The sequence below is a fragment of the Emydura macquarii genome, unplaced genomic scaffold, assembly GCF_026122565.2.
Source record: "Emydura macquarii macquarii isolate MOO-44397 ecotype Brisbane River unplaced genomic scaffold, CSIRO-AGI_Emac_v2 contig_71, whole genome shotgun sequence".
Taxonomy (NCBI): Eukaryota; Metazoa; Chordata; order Testudines; family Chelidae; genus Emydura; species Emydura macquarii.
In genome coordinates this window covers 10,149,391-10,174,258 of record NW_027130208.1, presented here as the reverse complement: position 1 = coordinate 10,174,258, position 24,868 = coordinate 10,149,391, and the positions used below count along the sequence as shown (strand labels likewise).

The following is a 24,868-nucleotide window of genomic DNA, read 5'->3' as shown; positions in this document are numbered from 1 at the left end:
CTTATTCTTCTTAGCTAAATTACATTGCATTCCACAGAAATATATCCATGGGGTTGATGTCAAATGCCATTACAATCTCTGAGGAGACATCTGCCTGAATTCCCAGCTGTTAGATCAAGCATGGTGATGCAGCTATGCTCTGAAAGTGGCAAAGAAGAGGAATTCATGAGAGCAGTCGTTTAGGTTACAACAGGCTAAACCGTAAGATTGAGCCTCAGACAGCCACTCATGCATTAGACATTGATTCGAACTCTGGACATCATCAGTGGCCTGGTTTTGAGCTGCACATGGTTTCTACCTGAACAACTGTGCATGCAAAACACATATTCAGGTGTAAAAGGGTATTTGTGCATGCAAAGAGGTATTTAAATACCCCACTATCCAGATGGTACATGCAGATGAAGAGTTTTGCAGATGCAAACTGTCTTTGTGCTTTTTTTTTTCCTGGTACAATCAGTGTAAAAAACACTTATGTCTAACTTCTCTTGCTGCCTGTTTCAAAGTCCACTGAAATTAGTGTGACCCTTAAAGAACAACTTAGACATTTCAGCAAAATAGCAGATGCTGTTATTTTAATAGTCTCTAACATGCATCTAGTTAACAAGGAATCAAATGGAGTTTGCGGCAATCTTAGAAGTAAATAAAGTTGCTGCGTATTCAGTGGCGATCACCAAAGCATTATACTGCTGAAAATCCCAAAAGTGCAAGTAGAGCAGCTGTCTGATGAGAGCTGGAATTTAAAAACAACATGCCAATAATGATTGGCAATTTAAAGGGAGTGGAGTGTGTTTAAATTGCTAATCATTAAACACAGCCCATTGTGTTTCAATTGCCAATCACTAATAGTCTATTGTTTTAATCCAAATAGCTAGGGACCAAATAATGGTTATAATAATACTTAGCAATTTGATAGCACTTTACATCTTCAAAGAAAAGTACAAATATTAACTAAGGTGGCAAAGGTGGTTTCAATGGGCTCCAATGCAACTCAGTTCATAAATAAAAGCAAACGTAGCATTCTCATCATACTCCCTGCTGAACATTTGTCCATATCACAAAACAGCAGTACCACACAGCTGAAAACAATTGGAAGTGTCTGCTTAGCAGAAACCAGGAGAGGAAACAGTAGGGGTGTTGCAAGCAAGAGCCAAACTGCATTTGCAAAACTGAGTGCCTCCGGTATTCTTGGCTGTATCTAGTTGATCCCTCCCTTTGTGATCACTCCCTTTCACACTCCAGCTAATCTTGTGCAACATTGTCAAAGTTCCGATCTCCATAATCTCATATATATTACATCTTTTTCTCAAAGCGCACGCTTCTAATCCCTTCTCAGCTGGACTCACTGTGTGACCCCTTTGGCAAGTTACTTAACCTCTTTGTGCCTCAGTATCCCCATCTATAACCTGCACCCCTCAGAGGTATTGCATGTCTTAATCTGTTAATATATCCAAAGCACTTGGATATTCTTTGATGAAAGATGCTACTCAGATGTGAAGTATTATGTGCACTATAAGATCTTTTCTGAAACATTTAGCACTTTGCAGCCCCAGGTTTTTAATTCAGAAATTCTAAAGAACCATCTATGTGTGCGACATCCTGCTAATGTATCGGCAGAGTGATGGTTTCATTTATCATACCGTTTCTTCCTCGCTTTGCCAGTCCACCATGCAGCTCCCTTGTCACCGCACCACCTCCTTTTTGTTTAATGGGATTGGCTTTGTATTTGGGGAGTGAGAGGAAAAAATATCACAAATTTTAAATGCAATCATACCATGCTTTAGGGGTCTTTTACTTCTGTCTTTATATTCATCATGTTTAAGGATGCAGCACAGTTTTTATATTTGTATAGTTTTCGCTTAGTCTGTGTATTATTATAAACAGTGCCCTCTACGCCATTGGTTACAAACTAATTGTCGGTCTGGTTTTAAGGCTATCATGTTAGTGATGACCTGCCATAAGACTGGAATGGATTAATATGCTAATTAGAACAAGGAGTGATGTCCTAAAACATACTTTATTCTTCCAGTCATTCGTCGGTGCATGAATACTATGACCCAAGTGACTACATGGGAGGCATTCATCAAGAAATGGACAGAGACGAGTTAGAATTAGAGGTATTTAATCACTATTAACAAAAATTTAAAATACAAATTGTTTAATGTATTTTCATGCATCCAGGTCTTCTCATTTAGCATTTAACTAGAATTATACATGTACAATGTCCAAAGACATTGCTAACAATTATGCATAACAATATTGCTCTCCAGTTACTCTGCAGGCTGCAAAAATTAAAGCTTATACAACTACGTATGTCATGTGATTATGAGCCAGATCCTCAGCTGGCATGAACTGGCATTGTTCCATTGGAACTATACATATGTACAATACTGGAGGATCTGGTCGTATATAATTTCATATTTATTACATAATGTGAAAAACAATACGATTTGATAGGTGGAGCAACATGTACCACCAATACATAATAGATGATTTTTACACTTCCGTGTTTCAGTGATACTAGTTTTTTTTCTAAATATCCACGGGATTGGAAACAAAGATTGCCAATCTTATCATTTAAAGCTATTTTAAAAGTGTAGGAGAAGATCCAAGAAAACATTTGCAATTATTAAGCTGTTTCTATCCTTCTCATAACTGAAAAGTTACAGCAGTATATCTTTAGAATCATAGCCATTAAAAGCAGAACAGACATACAAGTGCATCTAAATCCATCTTCCTGCTAATGCATGTCCTGTTTTGTCCAGTTGATTTTAAAATGTCTTAAAGCAATGGAACTCCCAGCGCTTGCATTGAGAAACTCTTGCATATCCCAACAGAAAGCTTATTTTTCAATTTCATTACATTAGTACTAACCGTCCTTGCCTTTCAGAGGGCAACCTATACACCCGGGGCATGATTCGGCAAGGCACCTAAGTATGTGTCTAACATTATGCTCATGAGTAGCCCCACTGAAGTTTTTATTTTTTTCTTCTTCATTTATACTGGTAATGTGTGTCTTAATATTTCTGTAGCCACTGGCTAATGCATCTGTCCTTGTCAGTGAAGTCTGACCCGGTTAACATATGCTTGGTTGTCCATATGCTGATGTAACACAAAGAGTTGGTTAGTCTCAATTTCTGTGCACCACTGATTTCTTACATCCCAGTCCTGCTAACACTTCACTTTCCAAAGAGATCAGTGCTGGCCACTCTGTCACTACCTAAATCAGTGCGAGTTTTACTACTGAACTCAATGGAAGCAGAGTTACGCCAGCCGTGAGAACTTTTGAGACTCTCATCCCATGAGCATCAAGTTGTTCACCGACATTAGTGTTTGCCGGATCAATCCACACAAAAAATTTACAAGGTAACTAAACTCTACAGGTCTGGTTGTAATTAGTCTCTGTATACAAATTCAAATAGAAATCAGAAGAGACTCAAGATACCAGTGAAATAAATATCATCAGCAGAGGTCGATTTTGTTGTTGTTACAAAGTTTCTTTGTACAGTATCTTTTTTACAATATGGATTTCCATTTTAAGGGACAGTGTTGAGCACATTAGTGTTTTCTGCAACTGTCTTTTCAAAAGTGTCTCAAGAAATCTAATATTTTCAATACATTATATTGGTTCCATTAGAAAATCAACTAGTTGAGCTGAAAATTGTTTAAACATGTGCACTTCAGTAGCCAGTTGTTAATGTGGCTTAAACCACAACATTAATAATTTTGACATTGATATAGTACTTGGTGGCAAAAGGTGATCAGCTTAGTAACACAAGCAGCTGAACATTAGAAACGTCTCTCTCTGTGGCCTAAGAGTATTTCTTTAAAACCACTAAAGATTCTTGTTCAAATCCTGGAGACTAAGATCAATGGAAGAGTCAAAGTGCCGTAACAAAGACTTGACTAGCTGGTTGCTTTTTTGTTTGCCTATTGATAGATGAACTCTAACAGACCACAATGGCACTTGTTTCATTGATGGTAGTGGGAATGTCTAAAGCAAGAAAATCATCAAGTCACCCTTCTGGGCTTTTGTGTCCATAAAATGTGCTCTGAATTTCAATCAGAGCTCCTTGTCTAAACTTTTATGACCTATAACTGTCTAGTTATTGACTTGTAACAAGCAAGAAAGGTCAAACCAGTAAAATACACAGGTTGGCAACAAACTTCCTGTAATGTCTATAGGATGTAGTTTATGCTAGAATCATTTAAAAGTCACCAAAATTATGTACCCATTTTTGTCTCCTAAGGTTTCTCTCAAAAATTGATTCATGGTCCAAAATTAACTATTATGTGTTCAATTCAGTAAAAGTACATAAACAAAACGACTTCTTTAACTGGTCTTAAACAAGGTTCTCACGGACAAAAATATGGAATGATTGTTTCATTTTAAGTTAGTATGGACATTCAACTTTTCAAAGAGACCCACACAGAATTAATTTCAGGTTCAAAGAGAAGCAATATATCACTCTAGGATTTCCCTGAGATGTCATGGATTAAATGTTTATTCAGACCAAGTCAGCCCAGCTGCCAGACAGGTACTATAGAAGGTTCCCTCCATATGTTAATTCCTTTAGACTACAAAGAAGAAAATTCTCAGCTGAGGGTATGTGCACTTGTTCTCTCAACGTTTACTATGTTCTTGCCCTTTCCAACTTTCCTGTGTGTCCAAGCAGGATGTGTGTCTTATTCTCAAGTATAGGGATTGAGAGGAATTCTTTCAAGTTGGATTTCTACTTGAGACAAAGCGTATCATTTGGGGGAAAGAACAAAAGTGTTGTTGTTTTTTTACTTAAAACTACAGCTCTCTGCTTTCTCTCCAAGATCTTCTTCACCGTAAGCAATTGCATCAGGACAAGGCCTGTTAAGTAGCTTTACATCCTCTCAGACAGTAAAATCTGATGCAGTTCTTGTAGCCCACAATATAAAATCCCAACTCTTTGGAGGAGCCTAAGTTGCATCTCCGAGGCAACTGGATGACAGTCCCAAACTAGCCCCATGGAAATCAGAGGTGGCCCATAAAAGATTTTAAGGATTCTAGCACCTCTGTGCTGCTGATCAGTGAACGCTACACTGCCAGGACTCTGGTAAGAGAGGGTAGCAAAACATTAATTCAAAAGAAGACATTATGCATCAATTTTCCCCCTCCCAATTAGTTCCCCCTTTAGAACCGATGGTGATTGTTCCCTGCAAAACCACCTGTGACTTTGTGTGCATTTCCTGTAACAATATGGCCATATCCACTATTGCCTGCTGAACTGTGAGTCTGCTATCTAGGTCCAGCCCTTACATACAAAGCTATTTTGATCACTTTTCCTTTCGAGAGAAAATTCCTTCCCTTTCCCCCACCCCCACCTCCCCAGGAAAGACCAGGTTCAGGTTCTAAAAGCTTTTAAAAGAAAAACCTAACAGACAAAAAAGTAATGGCAGATATAGATTTCAGGATGCCATGTCCCACAGAGGAGGATGAGACAGCCCTTTGACTCTTCCAAGTTCTTCTACTTTTCCCCGTCAAGTCCATTATGCACAATTTTATGCCTTTGGGACCCTTGTGAACTATCTTAGAGCGCTAACCATCTCCGAGCTTCCATAGTTTTGAAAGTTACCCGTCTACTGACCATCTGTTTAGGTAGGAGAGTGAACAATCTGCAGTTTGTTTTGCACAGAGAGTTCTGCTTTTTATCTGGACCAGAAGACATCTTTCTCTGGTCCTGCCATGCTGAACAATTAATCTAACTTTCAGTGCAACGATCTAACTATAGTGCAACTGAGAGAGACCCCCAGGAGGCCCTCGATACCCACACTGAAAGAAGCAGCAGAATACTAAATGTATTTTCCCTTAGAAACACAACACATGAAGCATCTTTTCCTTTGCCACTCCTAGGGCAAGGAAACAGGGAAGGAAAATTAGCTTCTTTGTTGAGGTACAAATGGGAAATCCTCTTCAGCAGGAAATGGGGGCACCATCCTAAGCACCTTGTTGAGTTGGAAAGGCAAATATAGGGACCAGTCCCTATACCGTTAGCTCAAGAGACAGCCAACAAAAGTTCTTTCCTCCTGCTGAATACAAGAACTACAGTGTGGTGGTCAGTAAGCCCCTTCCCATATGTAGGGATGCTGACATCACAAGGCTTTGATGTTTCCTGATCTCCATTTTCTGCCCACGATGGGGACTGGCAGAAAAGAGAAAGTTATCTGGTTTGGTGTCTCAAGTCTCAGCTTGAAAAAGCTCCATTTTTAAAAAATGTATGGACTTCCAGCTTCGGCTAGACATCCAAATTGAATCTCTGAACCTTTCAGTCATCACTAGCCATTTGTTTCATATATTTAATGCTCATTTTTGCCTTTTTAAACAAAGGTCGGGGGTTCTTATAAATGTGCAAACTGGCCATAATTTCAGATCATCTGTAAAACAATTCAATAATCTATTGAGAATGAATGTCCTTTTGGGTATAGAGGTTAATTTACTGTTACCAATTATTCTGAATCTATTATTACGAGTAGCTGCAGACACAGTAATATCATAGTGCACATTCATTCTTCTTGCCTTCCTATAAATGCCATATAGGTTTCAGCAACCCACTTTTTGAGCTCCCCTTGTCTCTGCCCACTTGGCTTAGGGCCGAGATTCTTTTAAGCAGTTTCCATATTGAGTAGACGAGTATTCAAACGTTTCCATCAAACATATGTACAAATTCCACTTTTACCTAATCTACACAAGCAAAGGATTCAGGTAATAGAACCTTTAGAGGCATAAGCAAAAGCTGTGTTAATACACAGTCTGTAATTCTGATTTGTATCATACGAATGCTGCTCCTGACATTACAGCATCTAGAAGAAACCGCCATTGTCCAATTTCTAATATCTGTGGATCTGTTCCAGGTGCTGTATGCATACATTGACTCCTCTTCCCCAACATAGGTGACTGATGTGTTTCATAACGTAACTCTGATTTTATAAAAGGGTCATCACCACAGCGTCTGAGCACCTATCCAGCAGAAAATATTCCTCCATCCCAGTTTTATTATAGATCACCAAATTAAGAAAAAAAAGTGTGCACATAGCAGGGACTTAGGGAGCAATCCAGCCATCACACTACACATGGAACTTTTGTCATCTGCAACAGGACAACAACTTGCCTTTGTCTGTCATGCAGTACAGGAACTCCAAAGTGATAGGGAAGAGATGTAGAATGTCACAGGAGTCATAAGTTTTAAATGTACACTTAAAAAAAAAAAAATCTATGTGCCAATATTAATTCCTAGACACACACATTCTCAATACATATGGATAATCTATCATTATGCTTTGTAGATTGTGGGTTTTTTTCATTTACTGGAACCCACGCATTAAACAAAATTGACTCTGAATACTGAAAATAGCCTTTGCGTTGAAGAATTTGGATTTGTGCATTTGTATCTTGTGCACATAGAAAACAGCTGTTCCTATTTTTAAGTACACAAAATTATCATATTTAGAGTAACATGAAATCCCAGTTATTGTACTTCTCCCCAGGGCTAGAGGGATTGCCCAAGGGTAAGTCTACCAATTAATTATCTGTAAAAAAAATAAATAAATCAGGTATTAAACACCTACTCTGAGTCTTTTTTTTTTTTTTTTTTTAAAAAGGCCACCTGTCTAAAGATTGGTTTCCTTGTGTATATATTAAAATTCTCGGGTGACTTATCACCTTCCAAATATGTCACATCAGATTGTATCGCTCATGCTTATGTATTAAAATATACACTATTGAAACAAATTAGTATCATTATTAAATATAAGCTATAAGCAAAAATGAGCAAATACCTCATCCATCTGCCAACAAAAAAATGGTAAAGTATTTTTCATCAAATAGGATCCATCTAACAAGGCTGAAGAGTTACACACTTTGGTGTATTCTTTCATTGCAGATATAACAGACCATGTGATCCTGTACAGCAGCTAAATGTTATTCTCTCATTCTTTTCTTCACAGCCTCATTTTCAGCTGTGTAGAGAGCGTAAAGCCCTCTTAAAGACATGAAGCCAGTTTGTTAAGATACACAGGAAAAGGCAGAAGAATTATGCTAAACTTAATTTAGGGGCATAATGCCAGATTCTCCCCCATAAAATCCAAAATAAACCACTGACATCAAGAGTGTTACCCTGGATTTACACCAGCATATTTGAGATCAGAATCAGACCCACTTTATCTAATCTTTCCTATTGAACAGCTTCAGTCTCCTCTCTAGAAATGGCAAAGCTTTAGAAATATGGGAAAATTCTGCAATTAGAGAGAGGTGTTCAACCTTTTTGTTACAAAAGAGGAGGGGGAAGATGTAGTTCACCATGGGTACTATTGATTGAAACCATTTAAATATCATCTGAAATGTCACTGACATTTACTGCTATGTTTTAAAAAAAACAAATTACACATGTTGACAAGTAAATAACAAGAGATTGCTGATCTTGGCAGCTGTCATCTAGCCATGCCAATAAATTATTCATATCAGCTTGTTTCATTGTCTTTCCCCTTATGACTGGCACCACAGGTTGAAATTGAGAGATGTTCAGAAATAATTAATTATGTTACCAAGACTTTTACATTAGAATTGACAGCAAGAAGCAAAAGTTGCTCAGATAGGGTTTCTTCATCTCTTGTTGTGAGAAGGTTTAGAGATTCATACATGGGCTCATGCCTTCATTCTGATCCCTTGTCCTTTTGCCCAGGTTTTAAACTCTCTCTAATCCCATTTGCAACAGCAAAATAACATCCTTATTTTGCATCCAGCCTCGAGTAGGCTGCAAAGAACATATGGCCCCTTTCAAGGCTGCACTCCACTAATCAGCTGTCAGGGCATCCTAAAAACAGTTTGCTACCCATACCATTACTTATCTTCCTGAGGGGCGGGGGGTGGGGCTAGAAGAGACATTATTCCTCATCTCGCTTATGGAAGCCTCCTCAGGAGTGAGGCAGCAGAATCACAGAGTGACCAGGACTAGGACATGACTTCAGACAAGGTCCTACGTCTGAGAACCGTGAGTGCTTAAAATTCTCTGTGATTCTCAGCACACCACTCTTGAGCCTGTGAGGCAGCTATGCTGACTGTGCCACCTGGGATTCCTCTGCACTATGGAAACCCTCAGCTGGACAGATCAACTGGCTTCACCAACCTTTGTTCTGAGAAGACCAGGGCAAAAGCCCCATGAACATGGGGAGAGAATCTAACAGAGAATGCTTTTTCCACAGCAAAAGTCTAGAAACAATATTTTTTAAATGAAAACTTACATTCCTCCAAGACTAACTGGGCCACCGGGGTGCGCTGGAGTGGCACAGTGGGGCCTGCCTGCTTAATCCACACTCGGACAAAGGTAAAATATATTTCTACAATGAATATCATGCCCACTACTGAAAATACATTGATCTTGCAGTCACCGGTTTCTTTCTTTTCTTTTAGAAACTTATTAAGTCACTTCTTTGAAAGTTACAAAACTATGAAGATTAATGTAACACAGCACACTGTTCTCGTCCAAATAAGTCAGAAAATATTAGGTCAAATGTTGCACTATTCATAGGAAAATATATGCAATCTATTGAAATAATACTTTCTAAAGTATTTTAGCATTGGACGTCTTGCCACCAGATGAAATATAGGTAATTTTTCTTCTTTAAGATCAATAAAAGGTCTGTTTTCAAAATGACTTTATATTGATTGAAGGGTCAAAAATGCCCTAGGTATTGATTGTCTGCACCTAATCCACTTTTCACTCAGTAAGTTAACATGGTCTTCACAGTAAAATGAAAAGAGATCCAGTATATCATTGAAGCAAAATATTTTCATTGCATTTGAAAAATTGCTTTCATCACTCCCTGGTGTCTCATCGAGAACGTCCTTTTCTTTGCCTAGGAAGTGGACTTGCATAGAGTGAACAGCCAGGACAAGCTCGGCCTTACCGTCTGTTATCGAACTGATGATGAAGATGACATTGGTATTTATGTAAGCGAGGTACGATTGAGCTGACATATGGTCCAACACTGCCGGTTAAAAGACAAATTGTATCTAATCAAATTGTATTGTATCAAATTGGTTGGGAGTGGAATAATTGGAAGAGAATGGCTTATTTTCCTTTCCACTAAGTAACGGATAAAATACCATGTCTACTGAAGTCAATGGCAAAATTCTCATTAACTTCAGTGGGGACCAAGATTTCACCCAATATTTCAGTTTAGTACTCATCCAAAGACAAGATTGTACCTTAAAATAGAAAATTTCCCACCAGTGTTTCTCATCTATGTTTCTTCTTCTGTCCTCTGTTCTCTGATAATGACATATACTTATATTGCTACAATTTGAGGCCTATACATTGGTTCTACATTTGTTAAGGCCCATGCATTTGTTCCACCACCCACAGAACTTCCCTTAATCTTGTTCAGCTTTAAAACCAGGTTTCGCCCTTAGCAGAAAGACAATCTGGTGCCAATTCCCTTTCACCCAACTCACCGTTGTGTTGATGAGGCTCCCACGTAATCTGATCCCCCCACATGCACGCAACTGCCTCTGCCCAGTCATGCAGTCAGAGGGCTACAGGCATTTATGGCCTCCATATGAGCTGCACCAACCCAACCCTTTATTACATGCCATACGCCTGTTAGTAACCTGGAGTGCTGTACTTGTATGGACAAATTATATAATTCTATTATAAAAAGTCTCACCTCAGGTTCCTGTGAGTGGCTTGTCATTCTGTCCAATGGAACAATACCGTTCAGAGAAGCACCAACCTTTGCAAAATCCCACACAAATTGGAACAAGCTGAAGCCTGATTCTGGTGTCACTACTGTTGTAAATCCCACAGAAATCTGTTCTGAGCTTCACAGTGGAAGCTTAGGTTCTAATTTTTGTTGTTGTTGAAAAACTACTTTGTCAAAATGGAAATTTCCACAAAAACTGTCTGATTTAGATGAAATTTTTTATGTTTTCATTGAAAACCAGAAATCTTTCAAAGAAAAAGTGACAAGCAAAATAAAACCTTTTTCATTTTCTTAGAAATTTTTCTCAGTAACAAAATACATTTCCCAGCCTGCTCTAGATGTGCCCCAAAGTTTGAGAACCCCTCTATAATCCTAATATAATATGGAGACAATGTCAAAGGGCAAAACATGTTCTTTGTACCTTAGCCTTTCTACCACTTTCAGAGGTATCCCAGAACTATTGCATAAGAACATAACAAAGAACATAAGAATGGCCACAATGGGTCAAACCAATGGTCCATCTAGCCCAGTATCCACTCTTCTGATGGTGGCCAATGTCAGGTGCTTTAGAGGAAATGAACAGAACAAGTAGTTATCAAGTGATCCATCCCCTGTCATCCACTCCCAGTTTCTGGCAATCTGAGACTAGGGACACCTAGAGTGTGGGATTGGATCCTTGACCATGTTAGCCATTGATGGACCCTCCTCCATGAACTTATCTAGTTCCTTTTTGAATCCCATTATAGTCTTGGCCTTCACAACATTCCCTGACAATCAGTTCCGCAGGTTGACTGTGCATTGTATGAAGAAGTACTTCCTTTTGTTTGTTTTAAACCTGCTGCCTATGAATTTCATTGGGTGACCCCCTGGCTCTTGTGTTATGTGGAGTAAATAACATTTCCTTATCACTTTCTCCACACTATTCATGATTTTATTGACCTCTATCATATCACCTCTTTTCCAAAGTGAAAAGTCCCAGTCTTTTTAATGAAAAACCGGTTTTTCTGAATTATTGTGCCAACAAACATGAAATGCCACATCCTTTCTACCATGAAATAAAAATATTTTTAGCATTCAGGTCATTAGTTCCTTAAAAAATGTCCCACGATACCACAATCATTACATTGATACCTAACCTTTATGTTTACTAAAATAGATCCTTACAGTGTATTTGATTTCAGATTAAATTTGCCAAGAATTCTTAATGTACTCTGCATTTGATGCCTATTTTTAATTGCTCTGAAAACCCTGATAAATAGAATAACGTTCCAAGCATCTTTATTAGGTTGCAAGTGAACATTTCATGCCTGTTTGACATTCTGAGCTTCCTTTTATGCAACAAATAGTAATTTGTACATAGACTTATCTAACCTTTTATCGCTCTTGGATCTATTTCAAATTAAATAGTAATTTAGGGAAAAAACAAACAAATTTAACATATCGCTCCATTACAATGCAACAAGTAGAGCCTAATTCTTCCATTACTGCATGTAAAAGAATTGCAGGCATAGATCACAGAACTGCATGTGAAAATTAAAATGTTAATTACGAAAGCCCAAATGAGCAAACTTTTCTAATATGCGATATAAGCCTGTCTTCTCTGGAGGCTCATGTCAGGAGGAAAACATTTTACATTTAACCCAGTAGTTTTAATTTGTGGTTCACCCCTTCTCAGGAAAGCAAGGGAAAACTCTAGTAATTAGTTAAGAAGTAGAAACCAGGGACCCAGCCCTGGATACTGACATTTCAGTTTAACTCATGTTACTTGCATTGCAAATATGTTTAAAATGGGAGGTGAAAGATTGACCTTTTAAACCTCCATAGCATTTATAAGTCTTCTGTATTGCAGATTGATCCCAACAGCATTGCTGCAAAAGATGGGCGCCTACGAGAAGGGGATCGCATTATTCAAGTATGTGTGCAAATGATTCAGAGATTACTTGCATTCTGCGACATGCAGTAGCTATTTGAATTTATACATCGAATTGCTTCATCCTCTTTATTGTGGGATTGCTGCAGTGAATCATTCCATTATAGCCCTAATAATTCTACACTCCCTTGTAATTTCCCTTAAAGATTTTCCTTTCAGCTGCCGTTTCCCAGGTTTAGGGCTTGTCTAGACAGTGCATCAAGATGGGGTGTAACTGATCATCTGGACTGCGGGTCCTGTGCACTGAAAGTTCCCATTAGTGCATGATAGCAGGGTCCACATAACAATTAGCATGAAGCATGTTAGTGCGCGATAGAGTTACACCTCAACCTTGCCGTGCGCTGACTCTCCATCTAGACATGGCCTTAGTCTAAACCCTTAAGGGAGCCAAGTTTTGGTAGCCTTCGTCAAGTTGCATATGTAGCATACTAGCCCAAATTGATTTTGAAAGGCTGAATAAAATTGGATGAGCCATTTTTGAGTGGTGTGGCAATGAAAAGTTAGCCAGGATCCTCCACCTAGCTAACTGCCTCTTTTCTGATAATGGTGACTTGTTTTCACTTTCTTTAGCATAACCTTAGACCTTGTCTACACTACAAAACCCGTCTTTTTTCGGCACAGCCTGCCATAGGCCTATGCTTAATTTTGTCTCCTGTCGAGGAAACCCTCCATTTTTCCCCACAGTTATTCTCCTTTTTGGAGTGGCATAAGAACCATTCCAGCATAGTTCTACTGACACAGTGGCAATATGGACACACAGGTACTTGTACCAATATAAGCAGTCCTACAACAATACAACATCCACTTCAGGAATGACTTATCTTAGTACTTTTGAACTCCATTGCCCATGGTCGTACTCACTATAAGTCCACTTCTCTTTTAATTGCCAGTGTGGTCTTCACCAGAAATTACATCCTTCTTAGCCACATCCATAGCTATGAAACTATTCTGGTTCCCTGTTGTGAGTCTACACACAACTCTCCCCTCCTCTCTGGTTCCAGCTCCAGGACAGTGCTCCTTCCATATAGCTACACACACACACACACACACGCAAAATATGAAAAACATGGGATAGATGCCAGTCTCAGATGTTCTCCATCAAAATATCTGATTCAGCACTTACATACGTGCTATACTGTTACAGATTTGTACCGAGACAATATGCAGCATGTGTCATACTAGAATCTGTCTAGCCATGCAGTTTGATGGAGCCCACCACAGTGGAATTTGAGCATCCAAATGGCAACATAATTTTTTTTCCTCAAATTTGTTTTTTTTTACTATTTATATATTTTAGATTAATGGCATAGAGGTACAGAACCGAGAAGAAGCTGTGGCACTTCTAACCAGTGAAGACAGCAAGAATGTCTCCTTACTTGTAGCGAGACCAGAAATTCAGGTAGAGAGAGACTATTATATACTTACTGTAAATTGAAAACCGAGAATCTGAGTTCTAGAAAAAAAGTAACTGGATTTTGAGGTGATTTCGTTTTTTATTTTAGAAAAGTAATATACATTTAGACTGGAGACACAACATATGAAATAAGCTCACGAGAGTTCACGATGACATTTTGTCACACTTAAAATTAAGGTTCAGTTTTTAAAGGGTTGATAAATGTTATAACCATGAAACAGATAGGAGGAGTACCTGTTACAGATGGCAATAGATGCATCAGTAGAAAGTGTTGTGGATAGTTACAAAATATGGTTACAAACAACATACTGAAGTCTGTAATACCCCATAACAATGGATTAACCAACATTTATTAATCATGTATTAGTCCTGTGTATACTATTTATAAATGGACGCTTTATGTAAAGTGTGACCGACATTTTGGTCAGGTCTAACCTAGATGGCTTTCTCCTCTCAGCTGCAAGACCTAGGTTTGAAACTGAATCCCACCCACATTCAGCAGCATTTACTATAATTATTAGTAATACTATGGTTGTCCTGTGGATGTGTCCTTCTTTGTCATAGGACAAAAAGAAGGGGTTAGTGGGTTACAGATTGTTGTAAGAAGCCATATATCCAGTCTCTGTTCAATCCATGATTTTTAGTGTCCAACAGAGTTATGAATTTAAGCTCTCAGGCTCCTCTTTTGACAGTGTTGGGCAGGTTTCCTTTGAGGATGAGGACTGATATAGGTCAGACAGAGTGATATACAGCAAAGTTGCAGAAAGCAGCTCCCCATATCTCCTGATAAATATATGCTCCCTCTTTGTGGAAAATTATGTCAGTTTTCATCCTTATGACAACACCCTGTGTGAGGTTGTTTTCTAATTTATTCCCTTTCATGTAGCTGGATGAAGGATGGATGGATGATGACAGAAATGATTTTCTGGATGACTTACACATGGACATGCTAGAGGAACAGCACCACCAGGCAATGCAGTTTACTGCCAGCGTGCTTCAGCAGGTAATGCCACTCCATTTTGCAGTGCTATCAAAACGTCAACCACCCTTGATATTCTGATACTGAACTCAACTGAATGAACCAACCAGTACCTTTAATGATAATCAAAACAGAAAGTGGCTATGCAAAACCTAGATGTTCCAGGATTATGTCTGCAAACTGAATAGAAGGCTTCATTTTCCAATCTCCTACTGTTTTGTTTTGTTTTTTAATTAAAACACAAGCACAGTTCAAGTTTTTAATAACTTTCTTCATAGGAATCCACCACACTGGCTGTGGTCATTGAGGTGCACAGGAATTAGATACAGGATAGCTAGTCAGATGGACTGGAGGCTAATTAATAAAACAAATCAGTTCTGGAAAGAAAATTCTGTGTGTTTGAAAACTTGAATCAGTTTTAATTGTAAATCATATTTAACACACTTGATAGAGAAGTGGGTAAAGAGCATCAAAGACAATGATTATCACAGTGGTACCTAGAGGCTGCTGCCAATGTTGGAGCCTCATTGTGCTATTCATCGTACATACACACAGTAAAAGTCTCTGCCCTGATGCGCTTACAGTCTTAATGGACAGGTGAGACAAAAGTGGGATAAAAGGGAGTATTATTTTACCCATGGAGAACTGAGGCAGAGAATAAGTGACTTACCCAAGGTCACACAAAAAGTATGTGGCAAAGTCAAGAATTGAATCCAGATCTCCTGTGTCCCAACCCAGAACTTGAACCACAAAACCACCTTACTTCCTTGACAGACATTTATTATGCACTTGCAATTATGCAAATTCATACATAATTCTGCAGTTCTGGGCCAGAATTTTCTACCACACTCCCATAATCTACAATTGGGGCCAGATTTTTAAGAGAGTTCTACTCCCATTTCAGGCCCAAAAATAAGAGATCAGATTTTTTAAAAAGAGCTCAGCACATTGGATCATAAGCATCACAGTAGGAGCTGCTAAATGCAGAGCAATTTTTAAAATTTGATCCTAATTTCAGCAACTGAGCGGGAACAGAGATCTTTTGGAAATCTAAGCAATTGAAAATCTGCCCCTGAGCAGTGTTGAAAACCCGGTCCATGGTTTGCTTTCTAAACTCAATGACTGGGTAATAAGTGAACATGCAGTGACTGATCAAGAAAAGTTAGAATGACTCCACTTTTATTATTATTTAAGCTCGCAAATAGCTTGTTTTTAATTTTTATGCTTGTGCTTTTTTATTTTAGAAGAAGCACGAAGAAGATGGAGGCACCACAGACACTGCAACTATTTTATCTAACCAGCACGAGAAGGACAGCGGTGTGGGACGTACGGACGAGAGCACGCGAAATGATGAAAGCTCAGAGCCGGAGAATAACGCCGATGATCGCACCACTTCCTCGAACACTTTAAGAAACCAGAAGAAGCTGATGTACAGTCATGACACTCTAGAAAGTGGAGACATGCAGTTCAGCAACGAGTCATTTATCTCAGCTGACTGCACAGACACAGACTTCCTCAGCATCCCAGTGGATGAATGTGAGAGATTCCGCGAGCTACTGGAGCTGAAGTGCCAAGTCAAGTCTGCCAACCCCTACAGTCTGTATTATCACAGCAGTGCCCTGGATATAAGCAAGAGTGACCACGAAAGCGTTGACCGGGAGCTGGAGATGCTGAATGAGGAGCTGCGGAACATTGAGCTAGAATGTCTGAATATCGTAAGGGCTCATAAAATGCACCAGCTGAAGGATCAGTACCGGGAGCCCTGGATGCTCCATAACAGCGGATTCCGTAACTACAACACAAGCATTGATGCGCGCAGGCACGAGCTCTCCGACATTACAGAGCTCCCTGAGAAATCTGACAAGGACAGCTCGAGTGCATATAACACAGGGGAGAGCTGTCGAAGCACACCACTCACGCTGGAGATTTCCCCTGACAATTCCCTGCGCAGAACTGCAGAAGGCCTCAGTTGTCAAAGTAATGAGGGGGCAGTGGCATACAATGTCTCCCAGAAGAATTTGTTACCCAGCTCAGAAAGTCACGAAGCCGGCACTGCTAAGTATCTCTCATCTCCTAAAGATCCGGACCTTGGCAAACAGCTGGAAAGCAAAGAGAGACAAACCAGTGATGGAAGCAAAAGCCCAGCTCCAAAACTGGCTGGCTCCTACATCTCGCCGTACCATCACTCTCCGTATAAACACGCTCATATCCCTGCCCACGCTCAGCACTATCAGAGCTACATGCAGCTGATACAACAGAAATCAGCTGTGGAATACGCACAGAGCCAAATGAGTCTAGTGAGCATGTGCAAAGACTTTAATTCTTCAAGCCAGAGTGAACCCAGGATGGAATGGAAAGTCAAGGTCAGGAGCGATGGAACCCGCTACATCACAAAGAGGCCTGTCAGGGACAGGCTGCTGAGAGAACGGGCCATCAAGATTAAGGAAGAGCGGAGTGGTATGACGACAGATGACGATGCCATTAGCGAGATGAAGATGGGCCGCTATTGGAGCAAGGAGGAACGGAAGCAGCATTTGGTGAAAGCGAAGGAACAGAGGAGAAGGCGTGAGTTTATGATGCAGAGCAGATTAGATTGTTTAAAGGAACAGCAAGGTGCAGAAGAAAAGAAAGAGATGAACATCATTGAACTGAGCCACAAAAAAATGATGAAGAAAAGGAATAAAAAAATATTTGATAATTGGATGACAATCCAAGAACTCTTAACCCATGGCACAAAGTCACCCGATGGCACAAGAGTGTACAATTCCTTCTTGTCAGTGACTACAGTATAATCGCCATTGCTGAATTCTGTACATAAAACGCTACCATTGGGGTAGAAATCCCTGCCTCGTTCAATGTGGCAAGATTTTTTGTATATAAGATATAGTCATCAACTTTATAACTAAACTCTACAACTTCGGGTGCCAACACTCTCTCTTAGAAAGTGGAGACAAAACTCACCCTTCCCCTGTGAAGGCAATAGTAACAAAACTTTTTGGAATACTGATTGTACTTTTTTACTCATTACCTTTGACATCAAGTGTTTAAATATCAGAAGACGTATTAACCATACTTAAGCAGATAATTTGTTTAAACTATATTCATATAAAAAGGTTACACATGCTTTTCTTTGCCTAAAAACACAAAAGCAACTGCAAATATGTATTTTTATGAAACCATATTTTGATATATTACTTTGCTGGTGTGCACTTCTGCACACACTGCTGTTTATCAATATTTAGCTCAAGGTTAATCGCAAAACTATTGAACCCCTGATAGAGTCATTCTCCTGTAATATTTAACATTTATCAAACCAGCAGGCTTTAGAGTTATGATCAGCATTTAAACATTTTTCTTTTTAAGGTATCTAAAGGAAATATATAGGTTTCAACTGAAAGGCCTGAGGCAAAGTACACTAATACTGCAGCTTTAAAGGATTTTAAAGCATGTTTGCAAGTGTTGCAACCTGTTGAAAGAATGTGCATGTACAGCTGAGTTGTTTATACAAAACAGTTTGTGTAATTTGAAATGCCCATTATAGTAACTGTTTGCTTTGTAGATTTGAATGTACTGAATTATAAAAGCAGTTTCATGAAATCATGATTAGTTACAAACATTAACCAGTAAAATAAATTATTGTTTTATATTTCATACGTTTTGAATTTTTTCTTTCCCACAAAGTCTTATTGAAGTTATACGGTTTAGATTAAGCATTTGCTAGAAAATACAGTAGAAGAGTCCTTTGGTAACGGACCATTTGGACAAACTATTAGACTCGAAATCATCATGATAAAAATGCACTGCAGACTTTTTACCTTCTTTGTACAAGTCAACCACTGTTGATCTCTGTGGATAATTTCAGTTCACACACTAGAACAACAGTCAGAAAACACAAATCTAAATCTTATTTCAAAGGATAGAGCATTTATTAAAGGTGACCTATGTAGGGGGAAAAATGGAGCGTGGTGTTTTTGTTTTTCCTTTGTTTTCTTCTTCTTTTTTGTGATAGTATAAAAATGGCCTGAAAATTTTATGTGGGTTCTCCCTCCACCCAAAGCAAGGTTGGGTTTTTTTCCTATTTTTCTTTTTTCTGATTGTTATTAGAAATTCAGGTCTGGTCTAGCTGGAATACTCTCTATATATTAGAGAACTAGTGAAATGGTGACATCAAATTTCTAAGAGAGGAAGCAAGGAAAATGAGTAGGAAAGGGAATTTTGGCTGTTCAAACCTGTTTGGTTAACAACTATTAAACTTCAATGACTAATTAATATTTTGGATAAAGGCCCCTCAAATGATCGATTACATTTCACTATACACATCTTTCCTCCAATGGTCCTCCAAAGCAACTAGAAAAGAACAAACTTCACACTTCAGATATTTTAAAGGTAAAAAAGAAAAAAAGTGTGTGGTCAGAGGAGTTAAAGAACCGTTCAAGGCCTATTTTGTCCATGATCAGGAATCAAACGAACTATAAGTCCATTTTTTTAATCCTTTGAACGTCACCTTTAAGAGCAATAGTAAGTGTATATCTGCTATACCCTTCAGCAAGCTACCTTAGATATTAGGTAACAGCTTCTTGGTTAATATAAATTGTCATATCTCCCTTAAAGCTAAAAGAGCTGGGACAATTTACACTAGCTGAGGGTCTGCCCAAGACTTCACTCTAGATATTTCAAACCAGCCCAATAGCCACATGATAGGAGAAATAACCTGTGATTTTTACCACACTGTGCCCTCAGCAGAAGATTCCTACACTCCATCATTGACTTCACGCTGCTCTACTATGGCTTCTCAATGAGGACCCACAGAGTTACAGATCAATCAGCCTAACTTGGTACCAGAAAAGACAGCAGAACAAATTATTAAACAATCAATTTGTAAGCATTTGGAGGATAATAAGTTTATAAGGAATAGCCAGCACGGATTTGTCAAGAACAAATCAAACCAAACCATCCTCATTTCCTTCTTTGACAGGTTACTAGCCTAGTGGATAGGGGAAAGCACTAGATGTGGCATATATCTGGATTTTTGTAAGGCTCTCGACACAGTCCCACATGACATTTTCAAAAGCAAACTAGGAAAACATGGTCTAGATGAAATTACTATGGGTAAAACTGGTCGAAAGACCATACTCAGAGTAATTATCAATGGCTTGCTGTCACCTGGGAGGCGTATATCTAGTGAGGCACCACAGGGTTCAGTCCTAGGTCCACTACTATTCAGTATTTTCATTAATGACTGTGATAATGGAGTGAAGAGTAGGCTTAGAAAATCTGCAGAGGACTCCAGGCTGGGAGGGGTTGCAAGCACTTTGGAGAAGAGGATTAGAACAACACAGGTTGGTCAGACTCCCAGCAGAAGTAATCTCTGCAGCAGAGATGTGGCACTTCAGCTAGTGAGGCTGACTTCATACTCAAGCTGAGTGAAGGGGTAGAATTTCTTTCTGGGTAAAATTTGTAACATTCGGACATTCTTCATTTTGGCTGTTTCCCCTATGCAAAGTTCACCTGTCTAAATTCTGAGTATATCCAAATTATTGCCAAATTTTGTCCAGATTCCTCCCCCCAAAAGTTATTTAAAAAAGCATTAAAACAAACTGTGTATTGTTATTATATATCCCTCATACATAGTAACGGCTACCAGCTAACACTCTCCCTTCCCCATTAAAAAAATACATCACATGTGCTTGATAGATATCCTACACCTTTAAAAAAAAAAAAAACCCTCAAATATTCAAGATGGGAAATGGATAAACTTTCTTCACTCACTGACTTATATTGGTCGCCCAGCCTTAAATCTTGCTCCTTGTTTTGTTCTGCAGTTGAATACATACTGTTGATTCTTAATTTTAGTTTTATTGTTTATTTTAGTCCCAGGTATGTAACAGTTCTACACATTGTCTCAGCATGGCAGCTGGGAAGAGAAGATGTTTTACATTCTAAATTATTTTTATGAATAAAATGTGGAAGGAGTGATCTGTTTGGTAAGGAAAAAGGACCCTCTGTGGAACTGAGCATGGGGGAAACTGGGAGTTTGCTTATTGTTTACCCCAGAAATCTACCAAAAGTGGCTGTATTAATTTTTTTACATACAACCTAGTCCCTCCTCCCTTGACACTGCACAACAGCATGCGTTTGAACCCAGAGTTCAAGGCGACGCTGGGGCCCAGAGGAAGCAGGAAGGCACAGGTCCAAACCCTTTACATGGAGAACTCCACTATTCTGAGAGAACAAATTGAGAGACTGGCAAAAGGAAATTCAAGGAGATTTCGTCCCTCCACTTGCCTTCAAATGACTTTTTCAGTAGGAGGGGCTGATCTGCGATAATTAACTTGTGTCTGACCCCCGATCCACACTCCATCTTTTATATGTATACACAGGCACACCCACACTAGCACCCTATCTCACTGTTAGAGCCCTGCATGGATACAAAAATTTGGATCCACATCCGATCCGCGATCCACAAAGATGGTAAACCATGCAGCCATATCCACAGATGCAGATATCCACAGACATAAAGCAGATATCCATGGATTTGCAGGGCTCTGCTGATTCTTCCTGCTGCGCACAGCCATCCCCATTGTTTGCCATGGTGGCAAACTGTACCATTGTTGGGACAGATTAATGAAAGAACAAACACATCAGATCAAATTCTCTTCCCATGCATATCCCATGCTGCCCCAGTGACTTTAAAGGGAACTGATGTAAATTTGTTTGCCACAGTGATTATTTTTATTTTAAACATGTCAGATCAAATTCTGCATGGACTCATACTCTGTGAGGCCCCATTGAAGTGCAGAACAGCTCCTGGTCACTATATAAAGGACGATCTATAACAATGCAAAATATTTATTTGAAAACAGGGTTTAAATCAGCATGGAATCGCCCAGATCAGATGTGCACCGAAATGGAAAAGCTCTCAACCAAACCTAACAGCATTTTGTTGTTTTTTACATTAAAACAAGAGATCTTCCACATTAAGGATCACAAATAAGATGAGGTAGGACTACATATCGCCTAGGGACTATTGGTTGGAGAACTAATTAAGATTATAAACTGAAAGTATGTAAATTAACCAAAATATAATTATCTGCTAGTGGCCTTTGGAAATAGGTTACAGGATACTTGTTAGCAAAATTGCTGAAATGCCTGGAAGCCAAACAAAGCAAGTCATAAGCAATTTAAACTCCTCTTTTTTATTTTGTTTTCAATGGTTTTCAACACAGTCCTTGTATTAAGGATTTATATGGAACATAAACTAATTAGAAAGAAGTCACGAAACAAAGGTAAGATACCAGAATTGCCACAGCAGATGCTGTAACTCAATTCAGCAGTCCCTGTATTTGATTAAATTCCACACTGCAACCAAACAAAAGATTTTGCTTGGGGTTCCATTATGGTTGGATTTTAATTCCCTAGCAGACATTTTTCTTAGGCTTCCAATCAGAGTTAATCCTAATGAGGGGTGGGTGTTACTAGCTCAGCACAAATTCCCAAGAATACAGAGTTTAACTTTCATTAGCTAACAATTACAAAGGTGTATTCATCTTTTAAAAGGAAGCATGCGGAACTAATGGCACTTTAAAGAAAAGTGTTTATCATGATGCAAAGTAGCATGGGATTCAGGTGCTTCCATAAGGAAACTTGTCTCTGCCTCTTGATCCGGTTTCAGCCATTTTTTACAAGATGAGCAGGTCCATTTACTGATGAAGCTGAATAGTCAGTACATTGACACATTAATGTATAACTTCTGTGGGTCATGTGTAGAGGACAGCCAGTGATTGTGGGGGTGGGCAAGGGGTCTCTGATGCACAGGACTAAATCAAAGCCCGCAGTTGTCAATGGAAAGATTCCCATTGACTTCAGTGGGTTTAAAATCATAGACTCATAGGACTGGAAGAGACCCCAAGAGGCCATCTAGCTCAGTCCCCTGCACTTATGGCAGAACCAAGCTTTATCTAGACCAGGGGTGGCCAACCTGCGGCTCACGAGCCGCATGCAGCTCTTTGGTCATACAAATGCGGCTGGCGGCTCTTTGCGGCTCTTTGAAATTGACAAGCTTTTCGGGGGAGGGTAAGAAACGAGGGGAAACTGACAAATGAAATGTGGCTCTTTGTGGCTCTTCGTCTCTGACTGGTTGGCCACCCCTGATCTAGACCATGAGCAGACCCCATGAGACAAGGATAGATATTGTTATGGGAATGTCGTCTCTGGCTTCCATTTACATTGAAAGCTGGACAGAGAAGTAGACAGCACATATTTCAGGGAAAGGGATAGAGTTAGAATCAGGGTGGGTCCATATCTAGTTTCTTCTACTGCTTCTATCACCATCACAGATAGGCCCTAGAAGTGGCCTCAACGGGCACCAATTTTGTAGGAGCAGCTCTGGCCCAGCTGTCTCCTAATCCACACCATCTGACACCTGCATCCAAACAGCTGTGGCTCCTGCTTCCTTAAAGATGCTCTACTCCTGAAACAGCACATTATGCTTTTGATAAGTGAATGAATTCTCATCCTAAACTATGTAAGCTATGAGGGGAGGGGAAGGACAGGGCTGTTTATTTTGGGGAGGCGTGTTTTTCCTGCAGAATTAATATATAACCTGTACATCTTTTTACCTCCATTGCTTGAAGAAATGTTTGATACTTGGCAACCCATAGCCTTGGCAATACAGTTCACTACCGTAGTCACTTCTAACCAGCACTTTCCCATTTAAACGTTCCTGAACACTAAAAGGAGATTTAAAATGATGTGCTGGTTTCTCAACATATTTCCATCTGGATTACCACTGTACATTTCTGTTACTGCAGAACCAAGATCATGTGTGAGCAACTAGATTCTGGACCAATTTTTATGGCAGAGCTGATTGCAAAACAGTGTTTTTCATAGTACCCTATTACAAGATGCTCTGACATAGCCACAGGTTCATATGTGCAAATAAGCATGGGTTCTGATGTCCATTTTTCAAATGACCGCATATGTGTTTATATTTCTGTGAGTAGCTCCTCTTCTGGGACACGACATGCTCTCCATTGTATACGACCAGTGTCGTTTTGAGGTTGGCCTTCAAGGTATCTCTGTATCTGAAGGTGGGTCGACCCTTACAGCAGGTTCCCATGCTCAGTTGGCTGTACTATACTTCTTTCAGCATATGGGAAACCTCCATGTGGACCACACGTCCGACCTACGGGAGCTGAGGCCTGATGAGCATACTCTCGAAGCCAGGGCTTTGGCATCTATCAAGAACTTCAGTGTTGAATATTTTGTCCTGCCACTTGATGTTGCAGGTGGATCTAAAGCAATGAAGGTGGAAGTTCTCCAGCTGTTTGACGTGGCATCCGTAGAGTGTCCAGGTCTGGCAGCTGTAGAAGAATGAGGCAAGTACAACAATGCAGTAGATTTTTATCTCGGTTCTAAGGCAGACTCCACACTCCCCCTCCAAGATGGCCTTTGCTAGGGGCTGAATAATCTCATCATCCAACATGGCATTGCTGGAATGCCAGGTAGCCAAAGTCGCTGACCAAGTTGCGGGGTGTATCGTCAGTTGTGACCGTGGGATCATGGTGCTCATGATGCTGGTGCTGGCTGGTACCTGACCTCCATCTTTTGCAGCCTGATTGTGAAACAAACATTTTGAGGCACAGATAAAGAGGTCCACGATAAGCTGAATGTCCTTGAGTGTGTGTACAAGGAGGGCAAACAGGAGCTCTCTTAATAGCTCTTTGATTACCTTGGTACAGGACCCTGAGTCACTGTAGATTGAATAGACAGACCCCCAACCAATCTAAACCGGATGTCCTAGAATGCAAACAAGAGCATG

At 39.6% G+C, this 24,868-nt stretch overlaps 1 protein-coding gene and 1 long non-coding RNA gene across 2 annotated transcripts in view; one reads left to right on the top strand and one right to left on the bottom strand.

Annotated features, from left to right (window-relative positions):
• The window catches only part of PDZRN3 (PDZ domain containing ring finger 3), a 188,272-nt gene extending 169,571 nt beyond the window's left edge, over window positions 1-18,701 (top strand). The window contains exons 5-10 of the mRNA XM_067542507.1: window positions 2,027-2,114; window positions 9,884-9,982; window positions 12,575-12,637; window positions 13,953-14,054; window positions 14,956-15,072; window positions 16,293-18,701. Of these exons, the coding sequence (XP_067398608.1) occupies window positions 2,027-2,114; window positions 9,884-9,982; window positions 12,575-12,637; window positions 13,953-14,054; window positions 14,956-15,072; window positions 16,293-17,840 (2,017 nt within the window). The 3' untranslated portion in view covers window positions 17,841-18,701. The remainder of the gene's footprint in view (window positions 1-2,026; window positions 2,115-9,883; window positions 9,983-12,574; window positions 12,638-13,952; window positions 14,055-14,955; window positions 15,073-16,292) is intronic.
• LOC137149144 (uncharacterized) overlaps window positions 1-24,868 on the bottom strand; it is a 375,061-nt gene that overhangs the window by 289,394 nt on the left and 60,799 nt on the right. The window lies entirely within an intron of this gene.